Raw genomic sequence first — 15,167 nt, 5'->3', positions numbered from 1 at the left:
AAATACACGGAAAGCAGGCTGTCGTTTACAGAGACGTGATTTGGCTAGAATACGACGTTTTATGACATACTAATCTTGCAGCATGGTTCAGGTGACTTCCATGAACATAACAGAACATATTTATACATGTTTCCTGATAAAAATATATGTACTTTGTGTCATTTTCGTTATCTGTCGAATCTTAATACTTTACTCTAACGTTAACGCTACAGATTCAAATCGTCAGATAGTTCGACAGTTATTCGTCGCACAAGTAATTATAATAATACAACATACATTCTATTAATCATGTCAATATCAATAATGAATATAATTACGACTCTCTGTCTTTTAATCACGTATATCACATTGAGTGAAGCTGAGTTTATAACCATTCTCAGATCGGGGCTAGGCCTCCATTGTTCTGATAGGAAAAATGACGATGTCATGAATTTACATTCCTGTGTATAATATTCGCCGTTACGGATCGTAACACTACCCCCCTCCTTCTTAAAAACATTCGTCCCGAATGTAATATCATAGGAGATTTCAGTAGTTCACTTGCGAATATTTTCATTTTTAGGAATTAAGTCATGGCCTGCATGTCATGTTTACTCAACCAAAGATATTGGAGCTTGTACACAATGTACAACACAGGTGCTTGACTTCAGAAACAACCAATTAGCAGCTATTATGCATGTATGGTGAGTACTGTGGTAAGTCTTTGCAGCCATAATTTGCTCACATATTATTCCAATGTAATATAGTACACGCTGTGAATTTATAAACAGAGATTGTAATACATTTAAAAAAAATATGTTCAATATAATACACAAAATAATTCCTACATCAACATCTTATATACGTATACTTACATGTATAATTCAATGAGGAATATCACTTCCTTAGTATCTATATTTATAAATAATATAGTTATAATTATTTATAATTTCTCAATAATTATGAGAAAATGTATATTAATATAATACTCTATAATTTGATTATTACTAAATTAATATTTACAAAACTTTACATTAATATCTTGATATAATTCAATAATTATTGAATAATTGTTCATGTTTTCCACAGTTCACTTCCTTCACTGGAATTTCCTGGCGTCCGGACACGTCCATTGAGTTCCATATCCCCTGGTGTAGCCTGGTGCTTGTATCCTGTCATCCCGTCTTCCGAAGGTAGCTTTACAGGTGGTACACTGGTATACTGTTTTACGACTTCTTTCCAAAATCCATATTGCAGAGAAAGTGCAATTATATTGTTCAGATATCGCTGAGACAGAACAATAATTGGAATAGTAATTTAGACAACAGTCTACATTTATTTAAAGGACTATTCTCCTAATTCTTGAGCCATTTTGGTTTTTCATCACCCTCATATGATTTCAAGTAATTGTGATGAACTACCTTAGGTCTTGACTTTGGAGATTTTTGGATTTTATACACCACATCATTTATTTTCTCAATAACGACATATGGACCTTCCCATGAGCACCGTAATTTGGAGCCAATACCACTTTTTTTAGGATTGTAACGCCAAACTGGATCACCTCTTTTGAATTGATTGAGTTGAGTGTTTCGGTCATGTTCAAGTTTCATTTTGTTTGTTGAGAGTGTAATTTTATCTCTAGCAAACTCATGAATTTTATCCATTTGCTTCCTTAGTGTTGTTGTGTAATTAGTACACGTGTTCATTTCAGGTACAACCCGTCCCAGAACAAGATCAACAGGAAGATTTATGTTACGACCAAACACCATCTCACAAGGCGAGACCCCGGTGCTTTCATGAGAAGATGACCTGTAAGCCATCATGAGTAAGTTAATGTGTTCATCCCAGTCCCTTAAATTCTCTGCCACAAATGAGGAGAGCATATTTCCAATTGTTCTGTTGGCTCGTTCAACCATTCCATCAGACTGCGGTCTATATGGTGTGGTTCGAGTCTTCTCAATTCCCAAGATTCTACACATTTCTTGGAATACATCTGATTCAAAGTTTGTCCCTTGATCAGAGTGAAGTTGCATAGGCACACCGAAAATGGTGACAATTCTATCTATGAATTTTTGTGCAACTGTTGTAGCTTTCTGATTACGCATGGGTATTGCCTCAACCCATTTAGTAAAGTAATCTGCTACTACTAGGAGATAAGAATTCCCCTTATTGCTTAAAGGCAATGGTCCCAATACATCAATGGCCCATCTCTCCATAGGGAGACCCACATTGTATGTATGTAATGGACCCTTCGGCCATTTTGGTGGTGTTTTTCTAGCTGCACATTTGTCACAGCTTTTAATCCACTGTTTGATATCTCTCGACATTCTGTCCCAGAAATATCGCTCTCTCACTTTTGAGAGTGTTTTCTTACTCCCTAAATGACCTCCAGTCACACTATTGTGTAACTGCTTCATCACATAGTCTGTTAGGGATTTGGGTATAACCATTTGGTACAAGGGTTGTCCCCCTTGGATGGTTTCCCATTTGTGACATAATATGTCATCTCTTATAGTGAGGGAATCAAATCGCATCCAATAAAACTTGGTGCTCTCACCTAAATGAGATATATCAGGCCATTTAGGTCTTTCCCCACGTTTAACCCAGTTCCATACAATTTTAAGGACTGGATCATTTTTCTGACTATCTTTAATTTGTAGGAGATTAATAGTCCTTTCTCCTTTTTCAGATACATCCGGATGTCCCGGTGTGGAACCCTTAGCTGCTGCCTTGGGTATATCAGACATATCTTGGTTTGGATCAGAACCCCTGGATCTTGACATTGGAGAGTTGTCTCCCCCAGGGTCATTGACATGGTTTGTTTTATGAGATCTTGTTGTAACTCTACAAATAGTATCTGTAGCCTCATCAGAACAGGTTTTATTATCATACCTTTGTTCTGCTTTATCACAATGGCTACAATTTCTCTCTAAACAAGGTCTCCTAGATAAGGCATCAGCATTGCCATGAGCTTTACCTGCTCTATATTCAATTTTAAATTGATAAGCAGATAATAATTCAAACCATCTAGCCATTTGTCCTTCAGGGTTTTTAAAATTGATCAACCAAGTAAGGGCACCATGATCACTTCTGACCAAGAAATATTGCCCATAAAGATAGTGGTGAAATTGTTTAACAGAGTTTACTATTGCCAGTAATTCTCTACGTGTCACACAATATTTTCTCTCAGATCTGCTGAACATTTTACTATAGTAACATATGACCTTCTCTTTCCCATCTTGTAGCTGAGAGAGGACTGCACCTAAACCTGAGTCAGAAGCATCTGTATCCAGTATGAATTCACCTTCAGACCTTGGATATGCCAGTATCGGCGAGCTTGTCAATGCCCGTTTTAATGTGTCAAAGGCACTTTGACAATCCAAGGACCAGGTAAACCTTTGGTACTGCTCCGTCAACTTATGTAGTGGTTTAGCTATGGTAGCAAATCCTTGGACAAACTTCCTATAGTAGGAGCATAGCCCTAAGAATTGTCTCACCTCTTTAACAGAATTAGGAATAGGCCAATTTTTGACTGACTCTATCTTTTCTGGATCGGTAGAGATACCCTCTTCACTAACAATGTGGCCCAAAAATGAAACCTGTTTCTTACATAGGAAACATTTCTTAGCATGCATCTTAAGATTAGCTTCCTGAAGCCTCCCAAACACTTTGTCAAGGTTATTGATGTGTTCATCAAATGTCTTGGCTAGTACTAGTATATCATCCAAATACACCATGCAAATATCATGGGAAAGATGAATAAGTACTTTTTCCATTAACCTTTCAAAGGTTGCTGGGGCATTACAAAGACCAAATGGCATTGATACAAATTGCCAAAGTCCTCCCCCTGGTATGGAAAATGCTGTTTTGGGTCGATCTTCAGATGCTACCTTAACTTGCCAGTAGCCACTTTTGAGGTCAATGGTTGAAAACCAGTTGTGACCTGATAGTGAGTCAAGAGTACTATCAATCCTAGGAATTGGATGACTATCTTTGATAGTTGCATCATTCAATTTCCTATAGTCTAGGCAAAATCTTAGGCTAGAATCCTTTTTCCGTATTAAGACCACTGGAGTTCTCCATGGACTCTCGGAAGGTTCGATTACGCCTTTTTGTGCCATTTCTTCTATCTCTTTCTCAACCTCCTTAACCATTGATAGAGGAACCCGCCTAGGCGGTTGTCGGATAGGTGGAGTTGAGCCAGTATTTATTTTGTGTTCAGCAAGATCTGTCATACCCAAATCATGGGATGATTTTGAGAAACTATCTTTGTACTTTATAAGTAATTCTTTTAATTGACCACTTTGATTCTCATTCAGATATTCACAAGATTGCTCATAGAGGGACTTCAAATGTTCCGGAATAACATGAGTTTGTGGTTTTTCCACAGTGACTTCATTAACTTGCACATTTTCGTGCTTTTGATCCACAATTTCATCAATAGTATCTATAGTCGCCACCACAGAATTCTTGTATACTTTGCGTTCATTATCGCTAAAGTTCAGAATTCTCAAAGGGACATAACCCATACTAGGGTTTACAACAGCTTTGGCCACTAGCACCTCATGTTTTGACATGAATCCTGGTGAAGGCTCAATAACAGCTGTATTTTGTCTACAAATTGGATCATTAAATTTTCCAGTAACAATCATCTCACAATTTGGAGGTATTATAATATCCTCTGATAATGAGACTCTACAACAAGCTGGCTTTGCTGCTTCAGCTTGATATCGGAAACATTGAATTTCGTCTCCATCTATTTTCAAGCAATTCTTGTTTAATAAGATATCAATAGAATGCGTGGTCAGAAAATCTAAACCTATGATCCCCTGTTGTTTAATGTCTGCTATCAAGACTTCTTGTAACAACTTCTGTTTCCCTAAGCCAATAACAAGCTTACATTTTCCAATAAATGGTGTTTTATCTCCAGTAGCGGTTATCAAATTTAATTTGACCGGTTCTACATTGGAGTTCTTTATACCTAATTTTTGGAAGCAGTTATTGCTTAGAATGGTTACAGTAGCACCTGTATCCACTAGTAGCGGAAGTGCAAAGTCTTTGATTTGTGCACAAACAAACAAACCGGTGTGATCATCATTATTTATGCTGCTCACAACAATATCTGTGGGTCTCTCCACCTCTTCTACTGAATTCCGACCCTCGAAGTCAGTATCTAGTAGTTTCCCTGAATCGGAGGTGACTGAAAGTTACCACCATTTGACTGGGAAGTGTGGGAGGGGTTGTGAAAGTTTGACCTTTGTGTGACATTTGACCTTGACCTCTGTGTTTGGTTCCAATTTGAACCAGTACTTGTGCCATAGTCATGTGTGTCAAATCTGGAACTTTTCCTATTTTGGGAATCAAAACTTTGGTTACCAACATTTGGAACTCTATTTTGATTTGTGTTTTGGGTAAATTGACCATTTTGTGTTTGTTTTCCATAATATGGATTAAACACTTGGTTGTTACCATTTCCATTCCCATTCCACCTATTCCTAGGTTTAGGATTTTGTCCATTTGAAGTGAAACCCGAGTTTCTTTGATCTACCAAATTTTTGGTAGTTTTGTGTAGGGCTTGTATGGACTTATTCAATGTCACAATATCAATGCCCTCTTGATCTGTCATTTTAGCAGGATATAGCATTTGGGTGTGGCACACAGTGCGATCTTCCTCAGAGATCATGTGTATTGCCTTACTCCTTTGCTTATCAGCTAACCTATGAGCCTCGAGCCTGATGGCATGCGTTTCGGCTTCATTAAGGTTCTTTGGTCTCAGTTCCCTGATCCGTAACCGGGTATCAGAGTCTGGTATAGCATCGATAAAGTAATCCAATGCTAGGATATTTATCATTGATGCATCAGCCATAGGGTATGCTTGGCGAGTCATTTTTCGGATAGACTGAGCCATCTCAGAGAGTGTCTCATCCTTTCCTTTAACTCTTGTTTGGAGTCTAGCTCTGTAAATTTCAGAGCGTTCCAATGACCCAAACCTTACATTAAGTAACCTAACTAGGGTATCAAAATCTCGGGTCTCCTTAGCATTGAGCTCTGTGAGGATGGCTCTCGCACTTCCACTTAGGCTCCCAGCTCGATAGAGAGATTTTGTCTGATAGTCCCACCCATTTATTTGTGCTACTATTTCAAATTGGGACAGATATTCTTCTAGATTTTCTCCACCAGAATATTGTTGAGGTTTTAAACTCTGTCTTGTATTGTGTGCAGTGTTTCGTGTGTTCAAATGAGGTGATCCACGACTATTGTCATTTATGTCAGCCACTGGTGAACTACAAACATTAGCACTCTGGTGTTCATGAGAAGGATTCCTTTCCCTATGACTATGATTAATTCTATACTCTAAAGATTCTACATGTTCATGTATACTATTAATTTCTTGTCTAAGCTCTCTATTGAGTTCCCATAAATTCCTTCTATTGTCTTCTCTAAAACTATCAAACTGTTTGTTTATATTCTCCATCAGAATATTAGCTAAATCTTTGCTATTTTGTGTATTTTCAGAACTTTGAACCATTTCTGGAGAAGCTCTATTATCAACCTCTTCATTCTCGGTATCCAGACCATTATTCCTAATCCGGAATGTTACTTCAGAATCTGAATCGGACATCTCTACAGATTTTTATGATTTCAGTAAAGATTAACTCAATATCTCAGATTCAAATTTTGTGATTTTTTTATATACCAATTTTAATGTTCTTTTCATGGATCCACTAGACACTGGAACTCAGTTTATCCCACTTCTGACACCAATGTAACTTTTCGAGTCGGGTTGCGTATTTCAGCAATCGCCAAGTAAAAGTAATATATAAGGGATTCGGTTCCAGCCTAGCACTACTCCATAAAAGAACAAAGTCAGGAATAAAAATCAACTTATGATTTATTATAATCACAAATTATCAAAGTACAGGTACTGGATACATCGAGATCTACAAAGGCTATACAAATATTCTACACTAAATACTGATCTAGATTCTTGAATACATTATTGGAATATTGAACATTTCCATAGATGGAGGTGCTTCCATCTATACTGGTATAATGCTCCGAATATGGAGAAATAAATACCTACTATATAAAAGCTATTATAATAAACATTAATTATTAGATAAGAATATGTAATGAGTCTATAGACAGAGGTGCTTCCATCTACAAATAGTGTTTCCGAATACGGAGACGTTTCCCCGTTTTCGCCAACGGACAACACTCATATTCTGAGAGCTTTGTAACTTAACTCTATAAGAGTTATTCCCCTTGGAACGTTAAGTTCCCTTTACGGAGAAGCTCAAACATCTTGAACCACTATTAGGTCATTGGTTTGAGGAGACTCAAGGCTTTCCAAAGTTTAGGGCCAGAAGAGGCGACCACTCGTTTGGGAGCTCAAATGAGTTCTGACTTTCGTCCGATTTCACCCCCTTTTATAGCCTGCGCTGGTGATCATCCGACGAGTCCGAGCCAATCAAAACGCTTGTTACATAGCGCGTGGGGAATCCGCGAAATCCAACCATAACAAATGGCGAAATACACGGAAAGCAGGCTGTCGTTTACAGAGACGTGATTTGGCTAGAATACGACGTTTTATGACATACTAATCTTGCAGCATGGTTCAGGTGACTTCCATGAACATAACAGAACATATTTATACATGTTTCCTGATAAAAATATATGTACTTTGTGTCATTTTCGTTATCTGTCGAATCTTAATACTTTACTCTAACGTTAACGCTACAGATTCAAATCGTCAGATAGTTCGACAGTTATTCGTCGCACAAGTAATTATAATAATACAACATACATTCTATTAATCATGTCAATATCAATAATGAATATAATTACGACTCTCTGTCTTTTAATCACGTATATCACATTGAGTGAAGCTGAGTTTATAACCATTCTCAGATCGGGGCTAGGCCTCCATTGTTCTGATAGGAAAAATGACGATGTCATGAATTTACATTCCTGTGTATAATATTCGCCGTTACGGATCGTAACAGTATACTGGAGGATATGGGTATGTTATTGATGTTGGTATATTTGAGGATATGGGTATGTTATTGATGTTGGTATATTGGAGGATGTGGGTATGTTATAATGTTGGTAAACTGGAGGATGCGGGTTTGTTATTGATGTTGGTAAACTGGAGGATATGGGTATGTTATTGATGTTGGTATACTGGAGGATATGGGTATGTTATTGATGTTGGTATACTGGAGGATGTGGGTATGTTATTGGTGTTGGTATACTGGAGGTTATGGGTATGTTATTGATGTTGGTATACTGGAGGATATGGGTATGTTATTGATGTTGGTATACTGGAGGATATGGGTATGTTATTGATGTTGGTATACTGGAGGATATGGGTATGTTATTGATGTTGGTATACTGGAGGATATGGGTATGTTATTGATGTTGGTATACTGGAGGATATGGGTATGTTATTGATGTTGGTATACTGGAGGATGTGGGTATGTTATTGATATTGGTATACTGGAGAATATGGGTATGTTATTGGTGTTGGTATACTGGAGGATATGGGTATGTTATTGATGTTGGTATACTGGAGGATATGGGTATGTTATTGATGTTGGTATACTGGAGGATATGGGTATGTTATTGATGTTGGTATACTGGAGAATGTGGGTATGTTATTGGTGTTGGTATACTGGAGGTTATGGGTATGTTATTGATGTTGGTATATTTGAGGATATGGGTATGTTATTGATGTTGGTATATTGGAGGATGTGGGTATGTTATAATGTTAGTAAACTGGAGGATGCGGGTTTGTTATTGATGTTGGTAAACTGGAGGATATGGGTATGTTATTGATGTTGGTATACTGGAGGATGTGGGTTTGTTATTGATGTTGGTAAACTTGAGGATGTTGGTATGTTATTGATGTTGGTATATTGGAGGATGTGGGTATGTTATGATGTTGGTAAACTGGAGGATGCGGGTTTGTTGTTGATGTTGGTAAACTGGAGGATGTGGGTATGTTATTGGTGTTGGTATATTGGAGGATGTTGGTATGTTATTGGTGTTGGTATATTGGAGGATGTGGGTATGTTATTGATGTTGGTATATTGGAGGATGTGGGTTTGTTATTGATGTTAGTATACTGGAGGTTATGGGTATGTTATTGATGTTGGTATACTGGAGGATGTTGGTATGTTATTGGTGTTGGTATATTGGAGGATGTGGGTTTGTTATTGATGTTAGTATACTGGAGGTTATGGGTATGTTATTGATGTTGGTATACTGGAGGATATGGGTATGTTATTGGTGTTGGTATACTGGAGGATATGGGTATGTTATTGGTGTTGGTATATTGGAGGATGTGGGTTTGTTATTGGTGTTGGTATATTGGAGGATATGGGTATGTTATTGGTGTTGGTATACTGGAGGATATGGGTATGTTATTGATGTTGGTATATTGGAGGATATGGGTATGTTATTGGTGTTGGTATACTGGAGGATATGGGTATGTTATTGGTGTTGGTATATTGGAGGATGTGGGTTTGTTATTGATGTTAGTATACTGGAGGTTATGGGTATGTTATTGGTGTTGGTATACTGGAGGTTATGAGTATGTTATTGATGTTGGTATACTGGAGGATATGGGTATGTTATTGGTGTTGGTATACTGGAGGATATGGGTATGTTATTGGTGTTGGTATATTGGAGGATGTGGGTTTGTTATTGATGTTAGTATACTGGAGGTTATGGGTATGTTATTGATGTTGGTAAACTGGAGGATATGGGTATGTTATTGGTGTTGGTATATTGGAGGATGTGGGTTTGTTATTGATGTTAGTATACTGGAGGTTATGAGTATGTTATTGATGTTGGTAAACTGGAGGATATGGGTATGTTATTGGTGTTGGTATACTGGAGGTTATGAGTATGTTATTGATGTTGGTAAACTGGAGGATATGGGTATGTTATTGATGTTAGTATACTGGAGGTTATGAGTATGTTATTGATGTTGGTAAACTGGAGGATATGGGTATGTTATTGGTGTTGGTATATTGGAGGATGTGGGTTTGTTATTGATGTTAGTATACTGGAGGTTATGGGTATGTTATTGATGTTGGTATACTGGAGGATGTGGGTTTGTTATTGATGTTGGTAAACTGGAGGATATGGGTATGTTATTGGTGTTGGTATATTGGAGGATGTGGGTATGTTATTGATGTTGGTATACTGGAGGATGTGGGTATGTTATTGGTGTTGGTATACTGGAGGATATGGGTATGTTATTGGTGTTGGTATACTGGAGGATATGGGTATGTTATTGATGTTGGTATACTGGAGGTTATGGGTATGTTATCGGTGTTGGTATACTGGAGGATATGGGTATGTTATTGATGTTGGTATACTGGAGGATGTGGGTATGTTATTGGTGTTGGTATACTGGAGGATATGGGTATGTTATTGATGTTAGTATACTGGAGGTTATGAGTATGTTATTGATGTTGGTAAACTGGAGGATATGGGTATGTTATTGATGTTAGTATACTGGAGGTTATGAGTATGTTATTGATGTTGGTAAACTGGAGGATATGGGTATGTTATTGGTGTTGGTATACTGGAGGATATGGGTATGTTATTGGTGTTGGTATATTGGAGGATGTGGGTTTGTTATTGATGTTAGTATACTGGAGGTTATGGGTATGTTATTGATGTTGGTATACTGGAGGATGTGGGTTTGTTATTGATGTTGGTAAACTGGAGGATATGGGTATGTTATTGGTGTTGGTATACTGGAGGATATGGGTATGTTATTGATGTTGGTATACTGGAGGTTATGGGTATGTTATCGGTGTTGGTATACTGGAGGATATGGGTATGTTATTGATGTTGGTATACTGGAGGATGTGGGTATGTTATTGGTGTTGGTATACTGGAGGATATGGGTATGTTATTGATGTTGGTATACTGGAGGTTATGGGTATGTTATTGATGTTGGTATATTGGAGGATGTGGGTATGTTATGATGTTGGTAAACTGGAGGATGCGGGTTTGTTATTGATGTTGGTAAACTGGAGGATGTGGGTATGTTATTGATGTTGGTATATTGGAGGATATGGGTATGTTATGATGTTGGTAAACTGGAGGATATGGGTATGTTATTGATGTTGGTATACTGGAGAATGTGGGTATGTTATTGATGTTGGTATACTGGACGATATGGGTATGTTATTGATGTTGGTATACTGGAGAATGTGGGTATGTTATTGGTGTTGGTATATTGGAGGATGTTGGTATGTTATTGGTGTTGGTATATTGGAGGATGTTGGTATGTTATTGGTGTTGGTATATTGGAGGATGTGGGTATGTTATTGATGTTGGTATATTGGAGGATGTGGGTTTGTTATTGATGTTGGTATATTGGAGGATGTGGGTATGTTATGATGTTGGTAAACTGGAGGATGCGGGTTTGTTGTTGATGTTGGTAAACTGGAGGATGTGGGTATGTTATTGATGTTGGTATATTGGAGGATGTGGGTTTGTTATTGATGTTGGTATACTGGAGGTTATGGGTATGTTATTGATGTTGGTATACTGGAGGATGTGGGTATGTTATTGGTGTTGGTATACTGGAGGATATGGGTATGTTATTGATGTTGGTATACTGGAGGTTATGGGTATGTTATCGGTGTTGGTATACTGGAGGATATGGGTATGTTATTGATGTTGGTATACTGGAGGATGTGGGTATGTTATTGGTGTTGGTATACTGGAGGATATGGGTATGTTATTGATGTTGGTATACTGGAGGTTATGGGTATGTTATTGATGTTGGTATATTGGAGGATGTGGGTATGTTATGATGTTGGTAAACTGGAGGATGCGGGTTTGTTATTGATGTTGGTAAACTGGAGGATGTGGGTATGTTATTGATGTTGGTATACTGGAGGATATGGGTATGTTATTGATGTTGGTATACTGGAGGATATGGGTATGTTATTGGTGATGGTATATTTGAGGATATGGGTATGTTATTGATGTTGGTATACTGGAGAATGTGGGTATGTTATTGGTGTTGGTATATTGGAGGATGTTGGTATGTTATTGGTGTTGGTATATTGGAGGATGTTGGTATGTTATTGGTGTTGGTATATTGGAGGATGTGGGTATGTTATTGATGTTGGTATATTGGAGGATGTGGGTTTGTTATTGATGTTGGTATATTGGAGGATATGGGTATGTTATTGATGTTGGTATACTGTAGGATGTGGGTATGTTATTGATGTTGGTATACTGGAGGATGTGGGTATGTTATTGATGTTGGTATATTGGAGGATGTGGGTATGTTATGATGTTGGTATACTGGAGGATATGGGTATGTTATTGGTGTTGGTATATTGGAGGATGTTGGTATGTTATTGATGTTGGTATACTGGAGGATGTGGGTATGTTATTGGTGTTGGTATACTGGAGGAAATGGGTATGTTATTGATGTTGGTATACTGGAGGATGTGGGTATGTTATTGATGTTGGTGTATTGGAGGATGTGGGTATGTTATTGATGTTGGTATACTGGAGGATATGGGTATGTTATTGATGTTGGTATACTGGAGGATATGGGTATGTTATTGATGTTGGTATACTGGAGGATGTGGGTATGTTATTGGTGTTGGTATACTGGAGGAAATGGGTATGTTATTGATGTTGGTATACTGGAGGATGTGGGTATGTTATTGATGTTGGTGTATTGGAGGATGTGGGTATGTTATTGATGTTGGTATACTGGAGGATATGGGTATGTTATTGATGTTGGTATACTGGAGGATATGGGTATGTGATTGATGTTGGTATACTGGAGGATGTGGGTATGTTATTGATGTTGGTATACTGGAGGATGTGGGTTTGTTATTGATGTTGGTATACTGGAGGTTATGGGTATGTTATTGATGTTGGTATATTGGAGGATATGGGTATGTTATTGATGTTGGTCTACTCTAGGATGTGGGTATGTTATTGATGTTGGTATACTGGCGGATGTGGGTATGTTATTGATGTTGGTATACTGGAGGATGTAGGTATGTTATCGGTGTTGGTATACTGGAGGATGTTGGTATGTTATTGTTGATGGCATATGTTGCATGCTGTTGGTAAATTGGAGGTTGGTATGTTAACCGATGAATGTATGTTAGTGGTTGTAAGTATAATTTGGAGGTGGATATGTTGGTAGATGTCAGTTTGTACGTGAGTGTATGCATTATTTGGAGGTTGGTATGTTGATGGATGTCGGTTTGTGTGCGGGTGTAAGTATAATTTGGATGTTGGTATGTTAACGGATGTTAGTTTGTGTGAGGGAGTGAGTATAATTTGAAGGTGAGTATGTTGATGGACGTCAGTTTGTGTGAGGGAGTAAGTATAATTTGAAGGTGAGTATGTTGGTGGACGTCAGTTTGTGTGAGGGAGTAAGTATAATTTGAAGGTGAGTATGTTGGTGGACGTCAGTTTGTGTGAGGGAGTAAGTATAATTTGAAGGTAAGTATGTTGATGGACGTCAGTTTGTGTGAGGGAGTAAGTATAATTTGAAGGTGGGTATGTTGGTTGACGTCAGTTTGTTTGAGGGAGTAAGTATAATTTGAAGGTGGGTATGTTGGTGGACGTCAGTGTGTGTGAGGGAGTAAGTATAATTTGAAGGTGGGTATGTTAACGGATGTTAGTTTGTGTGAGGGAGTAAGTATAATTTGAAGGTGAGTATGTTGGTGGACGTCAGTTTGTGTGAGGGAGTAAGTATAATTTGAAGGTGGGTATGTTGGTAGACGTTTGTGCGTAAAAGTACTATGAATTGGGTGTTTGGTATATATGTAGCGTATGTTAGCGGGCGCGAGTATGTTGGGATCTGGGTACATGTATGCTGGTGACCCTGGAAAGGATTGTTGCTGAGAATTTTAAACGGAAAAATACATATACAGGGTAGCGTCATTTCATGTTGATAAATATTTAATTGTTTACGTAGTGAGGGTTTTCCTGATTTGTAACGGAACAATGTGTTTATCTATTATAATCACAAATCACAATGATAATTTTTGATAATACCTTGACCACAAACACTTTTTATCTCGAGAAAAAGAAAAATAACACTACTATATAAATAACATCTCACTATAGTTATGTCAGTTGCCAAATAATTTTCGTACACGTTTTATTGTAGAGCTATGTACTCGTCTAAATAAAAACAATGTATATATAAACATTTAACAAAGATTGGTCGACTGGGAAATACCACAGCACATCTACGCATTATACCCAAGTTTTATTCAATAGAGTAATTGTATGATATGGGTCTTTAATTCGTACATAGCTGACAGATTAAAAATAGGAAGTAAGATTTACTACTAGTGCAACAGTGCGGAACAACAGCGAACAGTTATGCACATATATAAGACGGAATCTTCGACACAATGCTGAGGCTTTAAAATATAGTTGGATTTCCCATTTTGAAAAAAAATATTCAAGGCCTACAGTCTCGCTTCTAAATGTATAAATTGTATCTTCTTCAAACTACCGTATTTCTTAAACTTTAAAAAAAAAACAATTACAAATTATTTTCTTGAAACTTGAAACAGTGAGCTTTGAATGCATTCCTGGTAACCCCTTATTTCGAAAGAGAAACTAAATACTTAAAAAAAATAATGAATAGTGTAAATAATTTGATTCTTCCTATTAAACAAAAGACATCAAAGAAAACTTACCTGCCAGTGGCAGGATCAGAATTAGGGCCCAGATCAACATTGCTACCTGCTGCAGCTATCATCCGTGGACGGGTCCTACACAAGTGACTGTGAAGCGCCCTGGTAGCTTTTATACACCCTAACTAGGAAGTAAATTGGAACCATAACAATAGACCTTTCTTAATATTAGCTCATGAATATTCATCTTTGAACCAAAACGAGGCTTAGTGAGCATAGCGGTGGTAGTAATACATGTGCAGTAATAGTATAATGTGTTGTAATAATTTTACTTACCTTATCATTAGATGGAAAAAACAAATCTAAGTTCAGATTATATTCCCATATGGTTCCATGAATCAATTTGATCCATCAGCGACTGAATTATGGCATAAACATGTATAAAATATCCCAGAGCCAATAGGAAAGAAAATGCAGGTATTCATGTCAATGATTTCCTTTATTGAGGCCAAGCTAAATTACAGT

The 15,167-nt window shown here is 37.5% G+C and overlaps 1 protein-coding gene across 4 annotated transcripts in view; it reads right to left on the bottom strand.

Moving 5' to 3' along the window:
• The window catches only part of LOC138333323 (dual oxidase 2-like), a 50,915-nt gene extending 36,056 nt beyond the window's left edge, over nt 1–14,859 (bottom strand). For all 4 annotated transcript variants that reach the window (XM_069281623.1, XM_069281625.1, XM_069281624.1 and 1 more), the window contains exon 1: nt 14,706–14,859. In XM_069281623.1, coding sequence (XP_069137724.1) covers nt 14,706–14,745 — 40 coding nt within the window. In that variant the 5' untranslated portion in view covers nt 14,746–14,859. The remainder of the gene's footprint in view (nt 1–14,705) is intronic.
• Between the last annotated feature and the right edge of the window lie 308 nt (nt 14,860–15,167).

Source organism: Argopecten irradians, chromosome 10 (genome assembly GCF_041381155.1).
Source record: "Argopecten irradians isolate NY chromosome 10, Ai_NY, whole genome shotgun sequence".
Classification (NCBI taxonomy): domain Eukaryota; kingdom Metazoa; phylum Mollusca; class Bivalvia; order Pectinida; family Pectinidae; genus Argopecten; species Argopecten irradians.
The sequence above is the reverse complement of the archived record's forward strand: the minus strand, read 5'-3'. Positions and strand labels throughout refer to the sequence as shown.